The sequence below is a fragment of the Numenius arquata genome, chromosome 12 (assembly GCF_964106895.1).
Source record: "Numenius arquata chromosome 12, bNumArq3.hap1.1, whole genome shotgun sequence".
Classification (NCBI taxonomy): Eukaryota; Metazoa; Chordata; class Aves; order Charadriiformes; family Scolopacidae; genus Numenius; species Numenius arquata.
Window position 1 is genome coordinate 38,385,514 of NC_133587.1, and position 23,357 is coordinate 38,408,870.

The 23,357-nt window shown below is 42.0% G+C and overlaps 1 protein-coding gene across 1 annotated transcript; it reads left to right on the forward strand.

The window, feature by feature from the left end:
- The first annotated feature begins 2 nt into the window (after positions 1 to 2).
- WDR86 (WD repeat domain 86) lies at positions 3 to 22,013 on the forward strand. The gene is made up of 6 exons (XM_074157389.1): positions 3 to 314; positions 3,080 to 3,221; positions 4,774 to 5,206; positions 13,578 to 13,713; positions 18,607 to 18,710; positions 20,459 to 22,013. The coding sequence occupies exons 1-6, from the start codon at positions 152 to 154 to the stop codon at positions 20,675 to 20,677; spliced, it is 1,197 nt and encodes a 398-aa protein (XP_074013490.1). The 5' UTR covers positions 3 to 151; the 3' UTR covers positions 20,678 to 22,013.
- Positions 22,014 to 23,357: the final 1,344 nt, after the last annotated feature.

The window sequence follows — 23,357 nt, forward strand, 5'->3', positions numbered from 1 at the left end:
AGCTGCCTGGACTACCCTGATGATTTTTTGGAGTTGAAGTAATGGCTGAGGCTGGTTGGTGGGAGACGGCTGGAGGCCCAGAGCAATGTCTGGAAGTTGTGCAGTGCCCATGATCTGACCCGCAGCCTCTGCCTCGGCTGGGAGCGGCGGGATGGGGAACAGTGGCTCAGCAGTGAAGGTCTGCACAGATCACCAAGGAGGCATCAACTGGCTGAGCCTGAGCCCGGACGGGCAGCGCCTGCTCACGGGTAGCGAGGATGGCACTGCGCGGCTCTGGAGCACTGTCGACAGCCAGTGCCATGGCCACTTCCAAGGTACAATAGCTCCTTTTCGCCTAGTTTTTAGAGCCATGGCACAGGCCACACAGCACGTTCTGGTCTCTTTCGGTCCCCGCGGCCTGCTGGGCAGCAAAATAATGCTTTTTTTGTTTTGTGGTTTTTTTTGAGTATTGGTTACAGTAATGTTAAGCAGAAGCTGTTTCAATCCAAAGCAGGTTACTAGCACTACTAAATGCATGGATCCTTTTATCTCAGGGTGTGGAACTTAGCAGTTGTTTAACTGATGTCTCTTTCCAGAGAGACTTTCTGTTTTACACCCTGATGAAATCTGGACTTTTTGTTATTGTCTCTTTTTTTTTTTTTTATTTTTACTTCGTCCTTTTAATAATTTCATTTTCCAGACAGTCTTTATTTAGAACTTCTTGACCCAGAAGCCTGGAAAGAAACTTTACTAAGTAGGCTGTTTTTTTCCCCCTCATTTGACACACAGAAATGTTAATTGCTAGGCTTTCTCATTTCAAATTGATTTTGCATTTTAAACAAAATTTATTATCTTTATACTAATATCTCAATAATTAAAAAGAAAATAAAAACTCTGTAGGAAGTACAGTCATGCAGGAGTCAGATGTGGACTAAAGATATTTGTTTTGTCACTCATGTTCTTTTTTCTCAATACAGAAAAAGAAAGCTCTTAAATTTGGAATTTCTAATCCTTTTTTCTTCCAAATAAGAAATCACATTGCTGTGATTTTTTTGCAGTTGGTTGTTTGTTTTCTTGCTTGTTTTTAACTATGGAGTATTGTCTTTTTTTCCCCACATCCTGCTATGCTTCTAGCTCCTGGAAAACTCACTGCATTTGCTTTAGGCTTAGAAATTCCTTTAAACGAACAATTACCTTTTAACTAGGAAGAGAAATATATTGGATAATATTCAGAATATGCCTATGTACTGCTAGTGAACTCTAAAGAAGGTTGTCTAGACAGTTTGTGAACAGCCAGTCCAATCAGATAACTGTATGTATTTTATATTTATGCACACACACAGTTCTTGTGTAAATTTGTATCGTTCAAGCTATAATTTCTGATAAACCTGTATCCATAACACAGTTTCAAGCTTCCACCGCAGCATAACCAACAGACTTCTATGTTGGCGGCTTTTGACCAGACCAGCACCAGACCTTGTCTGCAACAGGGGGTTTTGGCATCCTTTGTGTAGCTTGAGTATTACTGATGGTTAAAATCTGACTGACAGACTTTGATGCAGTAACCAAGATGCTTTTTTGGTCTTCTCAGAGCAGGATTACATGATGCTGTGAGAAAAATGCTGGTGGTTGAAACCTGTCCCCTTTAAGCTGCTTTGCAAAAAGTTTTCACGAAAATGTGAGGGTTGGTATAGTTTTGCTTATAGCCCTGGTGATCTGTTTAATTTTTTGACATCTGGTGAATTTGCTTAAGAGGAAACAAGACGTGTGTTTGTAACGTGGATTCTGGTTTGCTTTTGAACTACAACAAGGCTTTTGAACTACAGGATTTGTAGTAAAATCCGTTTCTTGCAGTCAGTGAAATGAAGTGTTTTACTGGGCAGTCTGCTTTCCCTCTGTTTTTTTACCATCTCTTTATTCTACAACATGATTCTGTTTTTCTAATATCATTGACTGTTTATCTGTCTGTCTTTAATCGTGTTCTTATATTTTTTCTTCTTTTCTTCTCAAAGAATAGTGTTATTTAAATTACAGTAGGGCCCGCCCGCTTCAACCAAAGTCCTGGGTTCTTTTGTGATAGTTACTTAAGAGGAAACAGTTACAATCTTGAAAGCTTACAGTCTAAATAATTAAAACAAAGGCGCACAAGATAATCCTATCCAAACGATTGGATAGGTGACAACAATTTCACACAACAGATCTTGGACAAAGCTGGGACTTGAATCCTAAGGTGATTTTTTAAATGCTGTGCATTTAATGATACAACAGAAAAATGGCACATCTTGCTAAGCAACAACAAAATCTTAAGCTTGTAATGTTGACTCCTTTTTGCTAGTATTACCCTATTTTTCAGCATGAAATTTTTAGAGTAGTGGTTGTATCTATTTTTGTTGTAACTGTAGAATCCCAACATACTCTGAATACTGAATAAATAATTGTGCTCTTATTCTTTCTTTCTGTGTCATTTCCTTAAAGGTATACTGATATTTTGAAAATTGTGGGGTTTATTCATGTTAGTAGTCATAATGGGGAAAGTATGCGTTGACTTTTTACCAGATAAGTGTTTTTGTTTGCCTTTCATTGGGCTTGGACAATGAAACTAAACTTGCTGATGAGTTTCATGTTGTTTCCTTTTCTCATAGTTTCGTGCTTTAATTTAGGGCTGTTTCTGTCCTGACAATCAATGGGCTGGGTCGAAATGCTGCCTCTTTTTTCTGACTTCAGAAGAAGGAAACAAAAGCATTTCTTTATTAAAAAATAAGCCAGTTTTTTACTGGGTTTAAATTTAATCATTGTGAGTTTTATTATACTGATGCTAATTTAGCTCATGTTTTTATAACTGTTCAGTCTGCCCGATTGGTAGAACTGTACTGTTTTTCCACTTAATCCTTGTATCAATGAAGTGGAGTTTTCTGCTGTTAATTAAAAATGTTGTGTTGATATTCAGATCCTTAAATGTGAAGAACATGGTGGTGCATTTAAAACTAGAGCTTCTGTCCATTTATTTGTTATATTTTTCTTTTAGTTAAGGTGAAGAGCTCAAGCAGTCTGTCCTGCTTGCATGCACAGTGATTGAATTTATTTCTTTTGTTATTCCTAGGACATGAAAGTTACATCACCTTTTGCCACTTAGAAAATGAGGCTGCCTTCACATGTAGCGCAGATCATACCATTCGAAAGTGGGATGTGATGACGGGTCAGTGCCTGGCCATTTACCGAGGACACACATCAATTGTTAACAGGTTGGTTCTGTGGAGTTCTTCCCTTGTGTTGCTGTAATCTATTATTACATATATTGTCATTTTCCTGCAATTCTTGATTACTACACTAATAAAATGGGTTGTGTAAACCTTTGAGTTCATGCTACATGTGTTCTGTGCTGTAATGATTAGTTTTCCTAGCAACAGTGCTGACACATCCATAGACAGCAGATAGGAGAGAAATGAAAGGCACACAGCAGGGGAATTGAATCCAGGGCTAGGAATGAAATTCCAGAAGAAATTATTCAATTGATAACAGATGATTCTGATAAATAGATTTAAAAACATCACGTCAAGCTTTTGTGTCAGTAAGAGGGATAAAGTCAGGGCTTTTTCTGGAATTACTATTGCTGTTTGTGCAAATGAAGTTTATTATTAAACTGATTGTGTGTGGCTGATTGGCCTGTCAATTTAAAGTACCTCTTAATAGTTGGACTGGATTTAACTCCTGACAAATCAAACAGTCAAAGATTGGTGTTCTTTTCATACTTTTTGGTGGGTGGCTTTTTTTGTTCCTTACTAAACTCAAAACACATACGATGTGTAGCTAGATTCTGTAAATAGTTAGGAAGGCTGGCTCTGTCTGAATTTTGGCACTGGCCTGATTTTTGCTTGAATCAGCAAATGGGAAATGTGTTCCCTATTCGTATGACTTTGTTGCCAGTTTGAAAGGTTCCAGAGGACCAAACTTAGCTGACAAAGGCGGCAGGTTATGATGTTCCCTATCTCTGTTTTGGAAATATGAACTGTAGAGATTTTTCTATTTTCTATATTTTCTCTATTATATGCTTGTGCAGCCACTACTCGTTATTTTGGAGGTTCATTAAATTGAATTCTTGAGCTGTAATCTCTGATTCGCTCTTCAGTTATGTAATAACTGGGGGTGCTCTTGCTCTACCTCTTTTGAGATCCTGGGCTAAGAGAAATGAGGTGTATGGTTTTTTTCCTGCACTGCCTCTGTTTGGTGATAGATTATTATCTTCGCTTACTGCCAGTTACAGTTCAGGTTCTGGAGGTTTGGTTTGTTTTATTTTTATTAATTTTAATTCCAAGCTATTTTCATATATTGAAATTGAATTGAACAATTTATAAATAGTTGTAAAAAAATGCTGATAAATACTTAACAAAAATGAGTTCTTTTAAAAAAAAAAGCCAACAAACCAACAAAAACCATGACAAACTCTTAGCATATGTAACTTAAGAAAAGTACGTAATAGTGCTGCTGGAAAAGATTTTAGAAAAACACAAATGCCCAAAGTTACGGTGTGATAGTGCTAAAATGTCTGCATTGATGTGTACCTGAATAAGAGATCTCAATTTTAAACACGGAAGTGTTTGTTTGTTTGTTTTTTTTAAAGGAAAACGAAAACTTCATGAACAATGTGTATTAAACAGGGATGCTGAATTGGGGTTATGTATGTTGTGTTCATGCTGCTGCTTTTAAGTTCAGTGTACTTGGCATTGAAATTGTGACCCAAAAATGGTTATGTAAAGGAATGATACTGTTCATATACTCAAACTTTATTTTTTGCAGGATCCTGGTTGCCAAAGACTATCTCTTTAGTGGCTCCTATGACAGGACGGCCCGCTGCTGGAGTGTGGACAAGGAGAAACAAATCCAGGAATTCCGGGGCCATCGGAACTGTGTCCTGACTCTAGCTCACTATTCCTCCAGGGATGTTCTTGAAGAAGAGGAGGAGGAAGAGGAGGAGGAGGAGAAAGTGAGCAGAGACCTCCTGGTGACAGGTAGCACAGACTGCACTGTTAAGGTCTGGTGGGTGTCCAGTGGGCGCTGTTACCAGACTCTGCTGGGACACACTGGGGCTGTCTTATGCCTTATACTTGACGCACCAAACAGGGAGCTGTTTTCTGGCAGCACGGATTATACCATTCGAACGTGGAATATTGTCACTGGTGAGCAGCTGAAAGTGTTCAAAGAGCATCAAGGATCAGTAATTTGCCTAGAGGTAAGAACAGAGGCTTCTTCAAGAGCCGTTCAAAGGGGGTATCTATATCCTGACTCATGTGGGTCTCCATTGTCTTTTCATTCATAAAGAAGCTCTTCTGAGACAGGTCATAAATGGTAAGCTTAAACGTTGCTTTGCAGTCTTGAGACAACTCCTCTTTCCCTAAAATCCTTTCTGGGACCCTCTTGGTTTCTAGTGGCTAGTCTGGTCTAGCTTCTAGCTCAGTATCTGTTGAAATCCTCCTAGGTCTTGAAACTCATGAGCAGGGTGGCTGGAAGGACTGTTCTTCTGAGTAGGATTGCGTGCGTAGGATCGCCAGACTTTGAAGAAAAATAACTTGAGCTATTGATTGTGCAAGTAAACAGACAGAGGGTCAGATAACCTAAAAAGGGGAGGGGAAAAAAATCAGACTAAACCAGATACCTTAAAAAAAAAAATAATCACTGAAACAAAAGAAAAACCCAAAAGCAACCCAAAATTGTGGGCAAAAGATAACAGGAAAGCATAAAGCTGAAAGAAATCCTGCTTTAAAAACCACACAGACATAATTTGAAAAAAGAAAGGAAGAAAGAGATGGCCAAGAGGAGAGAATGGGCAAGGAAAATGGAAAAGTGAAGTAGAACATGGGGGAGAGAAATCAGGAAATGATGGAGGGAGGGGGACGGAAAATGTGATCTGAAAAAATATATTGTGTTTTTCTATTTGCAGTATTTTTCTGGTGAATGCTGCCAGGTTTGTTAAAGTTGCAGAGGAGAGAAGGAGGTTAGGTAGATGAAGGCAAAGGGGAACTATTGCGCAAGTGCTTGTTCTGTACACTCCATTGCCCACCAGAAAATGCTAATGGTATATTTAGAGAAGTTAAATGATGGTCTGTAACTTAGTTTCAGGTCAGCAAACCTTAAATGTTTTTAAATGTATGTGTCTGAAGTTAATGACTACTTTTTCTCACTACTCTCTTTGTTTGTGTATGTCATCCATAAGTGCTTTTCCTTTAGAGAGGCTGCAGTATGTATTTTTAATAGATGTTTAATAAATAAATGTTGCCTTTGTTTCTAAAGAAGGTAGTCACTGCTGACACCAGCAGACTGAAAACCCGGTAGTACTGAAGGAATTCTATTTTCCTTCAGTTTTAGGGAGGAAGAAAAACCACACAAAATCATGTTGCCCTGGAGTAATGTTTGTCTTGCTCGGGTAAATTCGCAGTGTTAAAGCTTGTTTTTATGATATTGTGGTAATGTATTTTGAGAATGCTTAAGTAAATCTGTTGCCGTTCTTAGTGTCACGCTATGTTTTGCTGTTTAATTGTAACCCTTCTCCAAGGCACAGATTGGCAACAGCAGAGCTTGCTTTAATTTAATTGGGTTCTTGCTAAAACTGTTACACAAAACTGGCTTGACCCTCTCCCAGAAGCCTGGGAAATTCAATTACACTCTTTGAATGCTCAAGAATGAGCAATGCCTGTCCACTTGCGAGCACAGAGTTAAACAATGGTTTTAAACAAACAGGACTTCTTGTAGGGGAGAAGAAAAGCAAAACCAATAACATCTATTTGGAAAACCTGAACAATTCAAAGTACACAAGACCACTGCTGCCAAGACTGTGCTGGCAACAGTCCTGGCCAAATCTTCTTCTAGCTGTGAGTAACTGGTAGCCCCTCGCTTCTCTCGTCACCAGTTGAAGTTTGAGGCTAGAAGAGTCCAGCTGAGGTACATAACTGCCCCCACAGAGAGCATTTAGTTTCTAGGCCTCTAAAACTTCTCCCAGCTTACGCAGTCACTGTACTGCTGTTCAATAGCTTTAGGCTGTCGATCTTTCCTAATTCCTCCCTCTTCCTCACTGGGTTCAACACTAGCCCTTCTGTTCCACTTGGCTGCCTCTCAGCACAGCCCACATGGTATTTTCATTCTTTTAGAAAAGGGGTCAATCACCAGAATCCATACAAAGATGTTACAACAGAAGGGAAACTTCCTGAATAGAGGTGTTTAATTTTTTTTTTTTTTTAAATTATTGTTTTCTTATAAAAAAGTCTCTTGGAGTCTTTCTTGCCTAGGGCTTATTAGTGACAGTGTTGCATCTGTCGTAGTGAGTTGGGATAGTATTTTTCAAACCATGGGTCAGGGAAGGACTTGGAGGTAGTTGTGGGTTGCTCACAGTAGCCAGCAGACAGTTTTAATTGTTGAGAATAGTTCATTTTCTTCTGGGCAGAAGTGAGCTGCTAATTACATCAGATTTTTCACTCCCCTGTCCTGGAAGAGCTGAGTTGTTACAGCAATTAAAGGTAGTTACCTGTTCTCTGGGTGGTATAATGCTTATGTGGGAATAAAAGGAAAAAATGAAGACTTATTTTCATTTTATTTATTCAAATAAAGATCCCTAAGGGAGGGTGACCTTTCAAAAAGTTTGAGAAATGCTCAGTGTGATCTCTCATCCTGGACACAGATCAGGAAAAATTTGGATATTGAGACCATATTTTCTCCAACTTTAAAAAGTACTGTTATTAACGGGAATGCCCCAGGATGTTCTAAACAGCTGCAAATTAGCTCTGGACTGTTCCAGTCTTCTCCCATTACTTTCCAGTAAATACCAATAGTGTCGCTGTAGCAGTGAATGGAAATTCCTGGAGCTTCTTGAAGGAGCATTTTGGGGTAGATATCCATAAAGCACACCTGTGTTTTCCACCTCCTTCCTGCAGTGCTGGCGTGTGAAAAGCCACAGGTGATGCCACAGGCACGTTCTGGTTTTGAATGTTCCTCAGTTGCTCTGAGAAGTCTTTTAGGTGGTGTTGCCAGCTAGCATAAGTTAGAGGAGCCTGAAAGCAACTCTAACCTAGCACGGCAGAACGGAAAGCGTTGATGAGCTTTTAGCTTTCCCTTTTCCACCATCCTTGGCGCTTCTGGGTGGGTGGAGTGAAGAGGGGGAGCTGCTCAGATATTCCCCGGGGCTTGCCCCGCTGTCCTGGTGTCAGTCTGTTGAAGGTGATTTACCAGCTGAACTGACTGCGTGTGCTCTGCTGTCAAAGTAGTTCTGCTGCAGGTACCATCTTATTCTAATGTCACTCTTCTTGTCCTTCCATTATCTAAATTAGACTGACAAAAGTTTTGCCAGGAGACTTGGTATCTGCAGTGGGAATCACGTCATGCTAAGGTGCTTTGGTGGCTTTGACTGCTTCACTCTCACAGTCAGGCTGGGTAACTAGCAGTGGAGCGGCCAGAACTCCTCACTGTTTCTCCTGCAGTGCATTGATAGCTTGGCAGGCTGGGACAGCAGCTGCTTTCAGTGCTCCCTCTTCATATAGGAGCCAACGATGAGACTTTTATAGGAAGTGATGGGAAAAAAGCAGGGGTGGGCTGAGCATAGTCACACAGCTCATGTGAGTTCTTCCACTTAAAAATTTCAAGCCTGGCTAAAGCCCGGTATTTGCAATTAATTATCAAACATGCATTTTCATTAACATAACTGCCTGCAATAGGCTGAATAACCCTGACTCAAATATTTACTTCTGTGTGTTTTTTCTAAATGTCTCCAAAGCAGCTTTGCAGACTGTTCACAAGGTTTGCTTTGTCCTTTGCTGATTGTTCTGCCTCTGAGTATTTATCAAGATTGCGCTGCCAAAAGCTGGCAGAGAGAAATGATCCAGCTTGGAATTTAGCTTAGATCCTATAGCAAACATTCTTGCAAGAAAACTCTGTTCTTGCAAAAGGAGTTTTAAATGAACACGAGTGGGCAAGAACTTGCTTCTTGTTTTCCTGCAAAAGATCCTTTGTTTGGAGCATTCCCTTTAGTTGCCTTTTAAATCTGACTAGAAGAAAAGAATGCTTTGAACAAAGCCATTGCCTCAGCTCTGTTTATATGCTTAACTGTTGTGATCATGGGGACAGATTTTTTTTTCTTGTCACACCAATTAAGCGCACCTATTTTTTTTGCAATTTGTATTTGTTGCATAATTCATCAGAGGATGAATATGTGAGTTACAGGAATATGAACACCTGTAGAAAGAAACATGTTTCTGCAGACTTCGTGCTGCAGTAGAAAAGTTGAAAAATGTTCTCTAACAGCCAGACCAAAAGCTCATTCTAGATGGATTCTCAGGAAAAAAAACCCAATTTCTTGCCCAGGGGGAGTTCGTTAGCTTGTTAAAATGAATGTGGTTTGAACGGGATCCTGAAAGTCTAACTCGGCTGAAGGCTTACATAGTTGTAACTTGAGATTGGTCCAAGTTGGTGATTTTTAACTTAGAAGTGGCTGTGAACAGGAGACCCAGCTGGCAGATCGTAGGAATACTGAGCCCCATGTGAAGGGTAAGACGGCAATGGGAAATGTGGTTCCTGATCTGAACTCGTCATGAAGTTCCTGGGAGCCACTCTGAGTGCAATGACATTCAGAAAAAACATACGTCCAAATCTGTTTGCAGAGCCAGTTGCCTCTCCTTGGATGAATGTTAAATTGTTTCTTATAGCAAAGGTTAATTGGGAGAGCAAAGCCCATTCCTATAAGGTTGAAATACTTGTTAAACTGCTCTTTTGCAGATATTTTTTGGCATTCATACAGGTGGAAATTGTCTTAAGCTGCTGCATACATTCAGTTCAGCCCAGCTTGTGGAGCAATAGGGTTGCGATTGTCTTGGGACACCTACCCTAGGCACGATAATTTATATATTTTTTTATTTAATTCAAACTGTGGTGTGTCTAGGGGGTACAACCAAGGTCAGAGTTGCCTAAAACTGGCATTTTTTAACAATGAAACCTGTAACTACTTCAGTGTTTGCAACCTGTATTTTGCTACTGCTGTTACTTTGCTACTCACAAGCAAGTCTGACTGAACTTTTTCATGGAATGGTACGTCTACAGTACTTTGGCCTGAGGATTAAGACAAATTTGCTCCATTCATGTGTCTCAGTGTTTCGTCTGGTTCAAAGCAGAGTCCCTCAGAGTAATGAGAAGAATTAACAGTCCAGAATTACAGATAGCAATGCAGTGGCTTTTTTTTTTTGCTGTCTGGCCGAGGCTTTAGAACTGAGCATCTGACAGCCGTCGAGTTCTTAATTCTTTTGAAGCTACTTGGGTTTGAAACGTCCACTCAGCTCGTTGGTATCTGAGCTGCAGATCTGTTCTGTGTTGTCTGCTCTGCTCCGGGTGTCCTTGCCTTGCCACTCTTTTTCTTGTCAGGAGCTTTGTTGGGCAGATAGCCAAGGTGAAGAAAGTGCTCGAAAGGCAGCCAAGGAAAATACAGCTCTGAAAATATCACTGCTTCTCCAGGCACTCGCAGATTAGAATATATAACTGTTCCTACTGATAATTTTTAAACCAGGAGTTGACAGACTTGGGTATATCTGGAAATATCTATTGAGAGAAATTTTACATTTTTCCTTCTAAATCATAAGAAAATTAATTTTTTTTAATAAGAATAGGACTGGCACCTAGGGAATTGGGTATGGGTTTGAAGACTTTAGACTGGAAAAGCCCAGTAGTTATGGACCTGGGGACCTAAGCCACAAGTATTTGCTGAAAATGACTGTGCCTGGATGCCCATGCGCAAAATGGGCACCAGTCTTGGCAGCAGCGAGGCTTAGCTCCCACCAAAGCTGCAGCGTGATCTCGCATTTGGGTGAAGAAGTCACTATATTTTTGTCCATTTCCTGAGAGGGGCCTGATCCGCTGAGCTGAACATGTCAGCGGGGATTTTTAACCCAAGGAACAGCACCTGTGGACGTTTTTATTCAGTAATATGACAAGAAGGAGGGCAACATACTGTTTTGCCCAGTAGTTTAACAGAACTGGTGGATCTGGGTTAAATGGCCTCTGAGGTTGAGGAGGTTGGAACCCATAACCCCTGGATAAGAGAAGCCAAGCTGGTGTAAGGAGGTTAGCAAGGGTCCTAGAGGGAGATCCAGCAGAAGGTGACCTAACTGGAAATGAGTGTACCCGGTTGGAAGTCGGCAGGGGAGCTGTTACAGTTAGATAGTTTTCAATACGGTCATGACTTAAGAAGGATTACAGGACCCAAGGACCTGTACTGCTGGCTGTTAGGATGCTATAAATTTCAAGTCCTTTCTTGGATGGACTTTGGTTGCATTATATCATGGTTCCCCATCTATAAAGTAGGGAAGGTATTTATTTTGTATTACACAGGGTGTGGGGCCTGCTTATAAGGTGCTTTGGTTAGGGGAACAGTGTGTGATGATGATTATTATTTTGATTAAATATAGATATCTGCAGTGTTGTAGTTTAGGCTGGAGTTGTAAACTAGACCTGTTTTAGTCAAGTGAAGGAGGAGTCATCTCACCTAAATTGATGTAGATGGCTACAACTGAGAAGGCTGTCCTTGTCAGGGGGAGAAATAGTGAGTTTTAAGGTGTGATCTGCTTCAGGATGAGACGAATCGTGACCTAGACTGCAGTGACTGTAAGGAGACTTATCTTAGCTGTAGGTATCTGCATCAATTTAGATGAGATGATGCCTGCATTGTATCACTAAAGGCAGATCTGATTTGCAAATTCAGCCTGAGCTGATAGCTCTTGATGGGTTTCTCCACTAATAGCTATTTCGTGCTCTGTGTTTTAAAAATGCCATGGAACTGAGAGGCTGTGTGACAGTTGGAGTGTGCACTGGGTTTTGCTGTTGGCTGCGCTGCAGGCGTAGTCTGTGACACCCCGTAGATTGTTTAACCTGTTAGTATTTCTGTTTCCATGCATGGCTGAGAATCTTTTGCTACTGTGCTCACCTGCGCAGACTGGTGAGGGGGAGGAAGGTGCATAAAAGTATATCATGCAGCAGCCTGGGCAACACAGAGGCTTTATTTTAATGAAGGTGGTTGGTGTCAGGCAGCTCTCCGGACCTCTGACTGGGCATCGGAAGCTTTTATGGCTCTTATGATCCTGGTGCTATAAATTACCTGAGTAAGCCCACATCATTTAACACATTCTTATATCTAGCAAATTAGCAAATCTAGGCATGTTGCAGCTTTTCTGTTTCACTTCAGCATTTCTACACCCACCTAAATGTAGTAATGAAGCAGCGTAATGTGATGTACCATTAAGGCAGAGTGGCATTTACCTGCAGGAGGCTATAACTTAGTGTTTTCCCTTGCTCAGTGAGTGGGTTGGTGCTGCTAGCGAGGTGTCTGAAAAAGAAATGCAATGACTTAGCCAAGAGCCATGCAGCAGGATCTCAACTCAAAGCAACCTCTTCCATTTAGGAGGTGCAACGTGACAATGCTCTTCGTGCCCTTTCAGGTTGAGCCTGGAAATTAAAAGTCAGATTAACTGTATGGCGCTCAGTTTTTGTTAGTGCTGCTGGTCATTCCTTCTCTTTCCTCATTGAGATGTAGTTTTAATACCATTGCTAGAACAGCTTAAAAGTAATAGGATGTGACATTTCAAAAAATGATGGCTGTTAAAACCTTCATTTGTGAGATGGACATAGAATGCAAGATTTTTCTTTGCTCTGTGGAGGGTTTCCCTGCTGAGCTGCCAGGCTTTGGATAGCTTATTTCTGTGGATTGGCTAGTTTTATAGTCTTGCACAGGTCGGTTATTTTCCCTCTGTCTCAGTTTCCCATCTGCAGTCCTTCCCTCTGCCATTCTCTGTCGTGTCTGTGTGGAATAAAAAACAACCAACTTCCACCACTAGTGAGTTCACACAGCGTGCAGGATAATTAGTGTGATGAGGCACCGTTCTTTGGGGTTTATAGGCAGAGTTGCTCTAAATGCACAGCAGAAGACACTCTGATTGAAGATGTTTAGAAACCTGCGTAAGGATAGTTAACTACTTAACTGTTTGATAATGCAGTCTAAAAAGACTTGTGGAAACACAGACACAAAACAGTTTCAAGAAAGAGTTAGTGTTTCCAAATATTAACATTGTGCAGAGTGATCATATTAAACCCTTGTTTATGTTGCATAGGATTTTATTTTTAATTTACTTTTTTTTGTTCCTCAGAATTGTTCTGAAACTTTTTTGTTCTGAAACTTACAGTCTGATGAGACTTCTTGTCAAATATGCTTTGCAGAAACTACACTGCAGGTTTGGTTTTTTTTTTTTTTGAGGCTGTATTAATGTAACTGATGATGGAAGTGGGGTTAGCATGGTTAAGCTCACTGAAATCCTGCCTGCTTGCACCAGCAGATGGGCTAAGTTTTTCATCTACTGACATGTGGGAGCTGTTTTTAAGGCCCAGAGGTCAATGGGAGAGGCGATAGTGATGAATGCAAGATTGGTTTTGCTCACCATCCCTCTCTTTCAAGGTGTAGTTGTTGCTCTTTGTAACAGGCTGTTGAGCTGGAAACCGTGACTTTGTGTGAGTCACTTCAGTGCAGTTCTCTCACGAATGTGCCTGAGAGACTATTGCTGATGGTTTTTTTCTCTTCCCTTCAGCTAGTGAATCGGCATTTGTATTCAGGAAGCGCGGACAGGACAGTGAAGTGCTGGTTAGTAGACACTGGGGAGCGAATCCAAACGTACAAGGCTCACAAACACAGCGTTAGCACTTTGAAATACCACGCTGGGATCTGTAAGTTGCCTTTCCTATGTTCAGCAATCCCTTGTTTCCTTTTTGATGTTTGTCTGATCAAAGATTGTTAATAGACAATACTATAATTTTGAAGGCTTGCAAAATTGCCACTTCTCTCAACTCCAGCATGTTTATGTTCAGTATCGAATTTCTGCACTACTCCACATGGGAAGCTTAGATCTTCCCTACATTTGCCACCTCCCTCTTCTGGCAAATGAAGAGGCAGTTGTTTTAAGCCAATGGAAGTGGCTTAAATCCTGAGCTGTCTGTGGGTTGGTTGTACAGTCGTGGTTTAACCTCGCTAGTCTGATGTCTGTCAGTCTGCTTCTGCTGCCTACTCGGGGACAGGAAGTGCTGCTGCTGGATGTGCAGCCCTGTGCCTGCCTCTGCTTCCTTGCAGGTACTGTGTAATGGGCTGTCCTAAAGCAGAATAACATCTCAGATGCTCATTGCTGCTTTCTAACGGTTAGGCTTCCTGTTCAGACTCTGACCATCTCCTAGATTCATTTTCCACAAGTTCTTTTCCCTTTATCTGTCCCCTCTCATGTATTTGTTCCTCAAACCACCTTTCTGCAGTAGCCAAGTGCTGCTTGCCTCACTAGTGCTTGGGACTCAGTTCCCCTACTTTCCCCTAATACTCCTGTTAATATCTTTACTTAACTGTCTGTTGTTGACATAACACTATATTCTGACCATGAAACCTCCTCCTTTAAATCCCTCTCCTGGCTGGTTTTCCTTCTGTATGTCATCTATGCATTTCTGGGTTTGGGTTACAAAGACTGTGCCTCTGTTTTTATCAGCCTGAACCTCTCTCATCCTGGTCCTGTCCTGCCACTGATGTTAGACCTGATGTGCTTTCGTTTGCTTCCCAAACAAGTACTTCTCTCCTTCAGGGTAACCGGAATGGCAATGCCTGTCTTAAGCTAATCTAGAGATTCACCACGCTTTTCTGATTTTGGTTTCTATACTTCAGCTGTGAAGTGAACATGTAACACCAAATTAATGGTTGCTAGTTGGGCCTTCACATCTCTTTTGGCAGATCATCAGTGTGATGGTGATAAATGGCTGACAAATGCAAGATGGTACACCTTAGAAGAGAATCCTACCTGCAGAGGCAGATCAGAGTTTAATGGGAGTTGTCTAGCACCATACTAGATATGGCTGACTGACCACGTTTATAACCCTGTAACTGAGTTGGTTTGTTAATTATGTTTGGAAATTTAATGTGTAACCAAGCCCATAGGTAGATTTTGATTTTAATCAGGAAGCTTTTTTTTTGGTTTTATTTTCAGGATTAGACGCACAGCACTACTTTTCGCTATTAAAATATTTAATTGTAATTTATGGTTAATTTCAGCTTTCCCCACCTATATTGCAGAAATATCCCACTGTCCCCTACCCGCAGCTCATAATTTCTGCTTATTTCAGCTTTTGCAGTTGGCTTAGAAGGCTGAAATGGAAGGGGAAAGGGTCTGAGCTTACACCGCACCCGGAAGTTATTATTGCTCAAAGATGTGCGCAGGTAGGGCAGGGGAAACGAACTGGAAGTTTTAATTGAGGATGAACACTAGCAAACAAAATAGTGATTATTTTTGTGTGTGTATATGTTTTCCCCCTTTTAATTATAAAGATACAAACCAAAACATTGAATTCATCCAGACTACCCAAAGGCAGGATAACTTTGCTAAGCTCATGTTGGCCTGATGCAGCGAGAAATCTTCAAGTCTGGGTGGGAGATGGAGAGACCGTCTCTCCTTCATTAATGAGACCTTCAGAGCTGCATTTTTTTCAGTGTTGATCCTGCTTCTCACGCAACCAGTGGAGAATTGACCAGATTCTCTAAAACCATCATAAAGAAAATTTGGGCTTAAACCAAAGTTTCATTATCTGATGCCACCCCCATCAGCTCTGCATTTTTCTCTCTCTTTCCCCCTCATCCTGCCACCTTGTCCCTGCCATACACATACATTATTTTTCCATAACACTCTTTTTTTTTCTTAAAATGCAGGCAATATTTCTACATTTAGTCAGACCTGTGAAGAACATCCTGATAGTGTGATAAAAGTGTTCACAGAGTTATTTAAGATCTCATTTTAAATCAAATTCAAAAATACTAAAAGTGTCAAACAGGGAGAATTGAATTGCTCTACTTGAAGGGTAGAAGAAAATGTCATGGGGAAAATATTAGGGACATGTTTGAATAGAATTTAGACACATTTTAATTCTTGAAAGATGAAATTTCCCCATAAAAATTAATTTATATACTGTGATTGCTTGCATTATTGTAATACATTGATCGTTTATTTGCACAGTATCTAATAGTTTTTTTTCGATTAGAATTACAAAGACATGTTTACTGGATACCACATGTTGGAGCTAGGGTAGCTTCATATTCTAGCAGTTCACCTGGGACAGGTCAGCATTGTGTGTTCAGTCTCTTTCAAAAACGTGGAGAAAATATTTCAATATAAATGATGTTTTTTAAGGTTTGTTGCATTTGCACCAGCGCAAGAACACGGAAAGAATCTCAGCTGAGAAACGCTAACTTTCTGTTAGAAGATCTTAATTCAGCTACTTGCTCTCTGATCGGTACCCAAAGGCTTGGCGCCCCAGAGAGTTTACAGCCTAAATAAAGAAAATATAGGAGAAGAATGAGAGGAAAAATAGATGTGTGTTTCCAAAATGGCTTTATAGTATACAGGGACTCCAGACAGATCTGAGATCTAAGCTTTAAGTCATCAGAATGTGTTTCTGGTGGCTTTCCTCAGCCTACTTGTGTAATTAATAGCATGGGGAATATTAAAGCTGGTTCTCACTATAATTTACTTAATGATATTATGTTGGTTATTTCTCTCCTACAGTATGTGCACAGTCATTTAAAATTTAATGCAGTTTATATATTTTCATGTTGCAAAAACTCCAAGGGAACATTAAAAACCTGTTCTCCCTCCCCAGGGTCTATGAAATTTAAGTAAAAAATAAAAATGAGTTGTTGATTTTTTTGTTGTTGTTGTTTGTTTCACAGGTGCTATATATTTAAGTGCTAAATCTAGGTTAGATCCACAGCTCTCCTTTGAGACGCAGAGGTGCAAAGAGACTTCCTAAATCTAGAGTGACAGTTCAAAAGATGGAAAGGATGTCTGTCAAAAACAAAATCCTGATAGCGATAGCTGAAGTACACTGACAGCTGCATAGCGAAACCGGCTCTTAATTGGTTCCTACTCTCTGCATGTGTGTAATAGCATTGAGTGATTTCCGTTCACTGGAAAAAAAAATCCGTACCTTGTTCCCCGCTTTACATCGTTATTACTCGTTTGCAGAATGGGACGCGATGCTTTTTCAGGACTGCGTTGGTAATTGAATTTATAGCGGCCCGTATAAAATGACATTGATTTTCCACATCCAGACGTTTCTTGAAGGTGTACCCAGGAAGTACCCAGCCTCCTGCTGTTTAATTTGAAGTTGAAAAGCTGATGGCAGTAGGTAGCCTGTTCTCTCGTTTCTTCTTGTAGGCCTGAATTTACTGCTGTGATAATTTCTTCACCTCTCTTTAGGAATCCAGTGCCTGACTTCTCCCAAAAGATAAGGTTTCTGTTGTCTTCAGACACTTCAGTTTTGTAAAAGTCCGTCCATGGTGGTGGCTTTTGCAAACATGTGAAATGCAGGGAGCAGTGAATATATTGCTTTTTGCAGTTCTGAAATATTTATCTCTAGATAAACTTGAGGAGTTTGGGTTAAGTGAAGGAAAGTGAGTGTTTATGAAGACAGTTTGTAACCCTTCACGCACACAAATGTGCTCCTTTTGGGGCATATTGTTGTGTACAAAATCTAAATATTCAACGCAGCCTTACAGTTTCTGAAGGCAGAACTTCTGGGGATCTGATGTGAAGATCCCAAAGTGTTGAGAAATTGTTCTCCGAACATGTTAAGATACCCTGAGGAAACCTGATGAATGGCCAAAATCTCTGGTCGTGCTTAATTTACTTTAAAAAATACCCCAACCAACATCCTCCCCAGCCTCACTCTTGTAGCACGTGTACAATAGACCACATAGAATACAGGAGTTAAAGCCAAAACCCTGCAAGAGTTCAGCCGTACTGAACTAAGAGATTAGAGCCTGGGCCTTGAATCACTTAAAGGCTCTACTCCTTGCGAAGATCCTAAGCTACAGGATTTAGCTGAAGAAATCTACCACCACCAAAAGAATTTATAAAGCTGCTTTGTAAAGCTGCCTGCACATGCCACTCACCTCTGAGGACAGAAGATTTAACTGTGGTATTTCAACAAAGATGGCCCTACCTACTAGTAGTGAGTTTTTGTAGAAAAGGGGGGAAAAAACCACTTTAATGAAGCTAAGGCCAAATTCCTATCATTAGTTCGAGAGAGGGTAATGCTGTTCCTGTGGTTGGCAGCTTCCCTCTACAGCCGCTGCTGCTGCGTGATGCCGTAGAAGATACTGCAGTACTGGGTGGAAACCTGGAAATAACTATGGTAAAACAAATGGAAGGCTTAGTGGGAATCCTTAAAACCAGACTTGAGATAAATTGCCTGCTTAGAATTACTGAATCATGTTTAGGCAGGGAAATATACGTGGAAGAGAAGAGCAGAAATAGCTATTTGAAGTGTGTGTGGAGTGATGTGCTGGTGTATGTAGGAACTTCAGGCTTAAGGCAGTTCAGTGTTTTCAAAAATGCAAATGAAAACAAGTGTGTTGGGGTCAACGAAACGAAAATGATCTGAACTTGGCTACAACCGAGAAGAGAATCAAGCTTAAAAATGATAAGTCCTGCTCCTTTGTGAACTAGTTTTAGGTACGTTTTTGAACTCGCGTGAACTGACTTTACCTGGCTGCTGACACCTGGCCCCGTGCTGTGTCGTGTGGTTGTGTTGCAGTGTTCACGGGAAGTGGTGATGCCTGTGCGAGAGCTTTCAATTCCAAGAGCGGTGTCCTGCAGAAGATCTTCCGAGGACACAAGTTCATCATCAACTGCATCCAGGTCAGGAAGGGGGTTCTTTGCTGGGATCTCTCGCTTCTGATTGCTCCCTTGTTTGTTCTGTGGGAATTGGTGTGGGCTGGCTGTTCTGCGTGTCTCGGGTTGGACGTTGTTCTAGGGTAAGATGAAAAGTAACAGACTTGAATATTTCTTTTGTAATTTTAGACAAACTCGGGTAATAATGAGGATAAGTGAAACCACAGAACGAGCCCCCAGAGACAGCCCTATGTCTGTGATTGGAGGCTTTTCAGGTCAGGTTAAGACAAGCAGCTGTAAGAAATGAAGCAGATGTAACTGATCCTGTGCAGGGGCAGGGAATGGACTTCGGGACTTCCATTACAAGACGCTGATGATAAGTATTTGCAGAGCTCTAGGCGGAGAAGAAGTTTCTGCCTTATCCAAGCAGAATAAAACATAGCGTTATACCCCTAACCCCCTGGGCATGGCATCCCCCAACAGTCTAGCAACTGCTTGCCATCTTCTCTGATCTTAGTGAAGAGCTAGTGGTGCTACCCTGTATATAAACATTTATATTGCCATCAGGATCTATTTTTTCTGAAGGTGTAAAGATGACAAAGAAGCTCTGTATTGATTTCAAATGGAAGAGTCCCTGCCACTGGCTTGAAAAATCTCTAGAAGTTACTGAAATCCCTGAAAAGTTGCTTGCACGTTGTCTAGGCTCAAGTGATACTGGAGTTTAAAAGTTAAGAGGGGAGGAATTAGTAATCCTTGGTGGCAATGCAAAGACCAGTATCATGCAAGGAATCCTGGGGGGAAAGTTTGAATCCTTGGATGCTTTGTGCACTTCAGAGTCCACGTCTCCCTGCATCAGCATCTCAGTAAAAGCTGCATGCAGGAGGATTTTGATGAAGAACGTGAGATACTGGAAGTATTTCTGGCAAGTTGACAGTCGAAAGAAAAAAAGAGAGGAGATAAAATTCCTTTTGGAAAGCGTACGGGGCAAAAAATCCCGGGAAGAGAGAGGACTGAAAAGTGGCGACCTTGATATGATCTTAGGTACATGAGCGAGGGATGGAGGGGGCTGTGGTTGTGTGGCGTTGCACGCTGATGTAAGCCCGGCTGCCGGGGGATGCTCGCTATCGCGGCCAGACTGCGAGTTGGGGACAGACTGACGCAGGAGGGGAGGACCATCAAGACCGACGGCTGGCTTCTAGGCCGGGGGGAGGACAATTAGAAACGTTACCAAGAGCAGCAAAAATGTTCCATGAGGGAAATGAAACTACAGGAGGGAATCAAGGTTAAATTAGTGCAGGTTTGGAAGAACAACAAATTTTGAAGGAGGAATCATACCTATAACTTACTGCAAAGGAAGAAGGGAAGTGAGAAGGAAAGCATTCCTGAACCCCCCCCAGCCCACTGATGCCCATTTTGGTGCCTCCTTAAGCTTCATCTTCAAAACCAGCCGTCTGAAACCAGCAGAGAAATTCCCAGCTACGGCCTACTCTGACATTGAGTTTAGTTCCCCATTGCTTTTCTAGTGGGTTTAGGTTATAAATAACTCTTGCTGTTTATATTTTACGGCTCTGTGAAGTGGCTGAGAAACGAGTCCTGACTTGGTAATGTCTCATCCCACTTCAGCAGCTTTTGTGATAATTTATACCGGCTCTTGCAGGGAGCCATCAGGCCTTAAGTGTTCGGATCAAGCTGTGTTTGCTCCGATTTTTGACAGTTTGATTGTGCCGATTCCCGAGCTGTACGGTTTGGTATTAAGTGTGACCCTGTTGTTCCAGATCCACAACGAGTTGCTCTACACAGCTTCCCACGACGGCACACTAAGGATTTGGGACATCCGGGGGATATGCAAGAGAAACAAGCGGCGTTTGAAGAAGGAGAGGTCTGCCCAGGGCAGGAGCTCTCAGAAGGGAAGTCTGTCTCGTCTCTTCAACAACAAAGTCGGCTGTATGGTACAGCAAGAAAACGGGGAACACGAGGCTGTTGAACTAATGTGACTGTCCAAAACAGGCTTTCCAGCAGTGACCAAAGCTGAACCTTTTGTTTTCTGCACCACTGTGTCCCTGTAAACCAGAACTTGGAAAGAGATGGGAAACGGCTTTGCGTGAACCGCTTTTTCGGGAGCCAGGATTCTCTGTGACTGTCAGATGGACCCGAGTCAGGTCTTGTCACCGCAGAAGACGCTCAGCTGAGCAGTACTGGGGACGGGAGGGACCGCAGTGGGGTTCGGGTGATGTACCTCTGTGTGTGTGTAATTAAGAACTGCATTTACAACTGCTTATTTTCACTTCTCTCTGGCACAGAGACACTGCACACTCCTGCCTCTCTGGTATCCAATGAGAAATGTTTTCTCCCGTTCCTGTTGCCTGCTCACGTGCCCCCTGTGCGGCCGAATGTAGAAATGGAAGGTGTCCTGCAGTACCACTACACGTTCCATTTTCACAGCTGACCTTCGGGTCAGCCCAACTAAGGCAGGACGGTAAGGCTCAGCAGGAGGAGCTTAAAGCAGACTGGACACCTCTCTGGGGAGTTGGGAGTAGTAGGACAGAAATTAATTTAACTATTTTTTTTTAACAAAACGTAAGCTAGAGAACAATCTAAACCTCAGACCTTTTGTACCAAGGTCAGCTGTTTGCCGAGGCACAGCAGTTGTCCTCCTCCCAACAGCCTAGTGGGTTCTTTTCTTACCTTTTATGATCTCACACTTCAGCAAAGGAACCATCAAGAGCTTCACGTGTGTCTTCTGTGTGCTTCCAGCTGCCCGCTTGCCCCCAGGCACGGTTCCCCAGGGGGGAGGCTCCTGACAGGCTCCTGCGAAGGGGCTGGTTCACTGAGCACCAGGTCTGCAGTGGTGACTCCACCACCTCTCTGGGCAGCCTGGCCCACGCCTGACTGTCCTCATGGGGAAGGGTTTTCCTTATATCCACTGGGAATGTCAAATTGCTTTTTTTTTTTTCAGGGGAGAGGAGAGAAAAACAGGAAGATTTATTGGTTGTTCTCTTTCCTCCTTAGGAGGCTGTGTCTGGCCGTGGTTTGTTAGGTTGTTAGTCCCATGGGATACGCAGTCAAACTCAAGAGAAGTTCTCCCGGTCTTTTTCCAGGTTCATCCCCCTGTGATAACCACTGAGCCATGAATAAACAAGGGTTCTTGTATTTTTCTATTTGCAGATATAACTCTTTGTAGAAGCAGTATAAAACTATCTAACCACATGTTTTTATTTTTATGGCTTTATTTATTCTGTACTACAGCAAGATAAAAATGCTGTATTCCTTTTTTTTTTTTTTTTTTTTTTTTAGAATGGACTAATAAACATGTGGCATCTACAGACAACTAACTGTCTAGTTTCCGTTTTCTTCTCATTTAGCGGGGATTTGGCTGGCTGTGGGCGCACAGCGGTTAAAAATGGGTGGAATACGGAAAAAAGAAAATAAACATATACTTTTGGAAACATTTCTGGGGCTGGAGTCAGGCACGCTGGGGAGTTGTCCTGCCAAGAGCTGAAGGAATGACCAGCCCCAAACCAAAGCCTGGTCTTAACAGACAGGATGGACGATGACGAGCCACACGCACTGGCTCAGCCCTTGCCGTGGTGGCACCAAAGACCCCCTATCTGAAACCAAAACCTGTTGTGTCATTGGCCTAGGTCTGTCACCGCTGCTAGGTACCCGCCTGCCTCTCCCGCTGAGCAGCTCTGTTAGCTCGTACCTGACAGGTTTCTGCATCTAGTAGGAAACGGCATTTTAATTATGTTAAATGCCTACCAGGTGAGACTAATTTGGAAGCTCATCTGCATAGTGTGGACTTCATCCCACCGTAACCTCTCTGTCCCATCCTCGCAGCTCAGTATTGGCCCTCTGGGAAATGTTTATGAGATGGTGGCTCTTGGTTGCTGGGGTGATGGATTGTAATGCGGCTAATTTTATCTTTATTTCAGTAATAATTTATTTATATTTCCTGCCTTTTGCAGGATGGAGTCGTACAGATGGTCTGGGCTATACTTTTTTGTTTAAAGCTTTGCCCACGGTACGTTAGACACAAGAACTTATCTGGCCACACAGCAGCTCCACATGGAATTAGCAAATAGACTTAACAGCCACAGATCTTGGAAAGAGTGGAATTAACGAGTCATTACCACATCTGCCTGTTGCTAAACATACCGGTGTCTTCAAAGACACGGCCAAAATTCACTTACAACTTTCAGCCTGCTGCTCCCTTACAACTGCGCACACAGTTACTCGGGGTGGGGTGGGGGGGGGCAGTGCTGGCAGAATGACATCATCCAGGACTGGCTTCTGGGACAAGCACTGCATGTTATGATGCTAATTTTAATTTCCCCAAAGACAAACGTTCACTTCTTAAGTCGTCACTGCCAGTTTGGTATGAAGTCGCTTCAAAGAGGGGGAAATACTGCCCGTACAGCCCAAGGCCAGCATAAGGTAACGCCAGCAGGTTTGGGAACCCCTCTGGCTGAAGGAAGGAAGGAATAAATTTGTGCTTCTCTGCCTACTTCTTTAAAACAACGTCCATTACTTTCTATGTTTTTCTCATTTTCAGCTCTTTTCTAGAGCAGTGTGCCCAGGTGGCCAAGAAAGCCAACGGCATCCTGGCTTGTATTAGAAATAGCGTGACCAGCAGAAGTAGGGAGGTGATTGTGCCCCTGTGCTCAGCACTGGTGA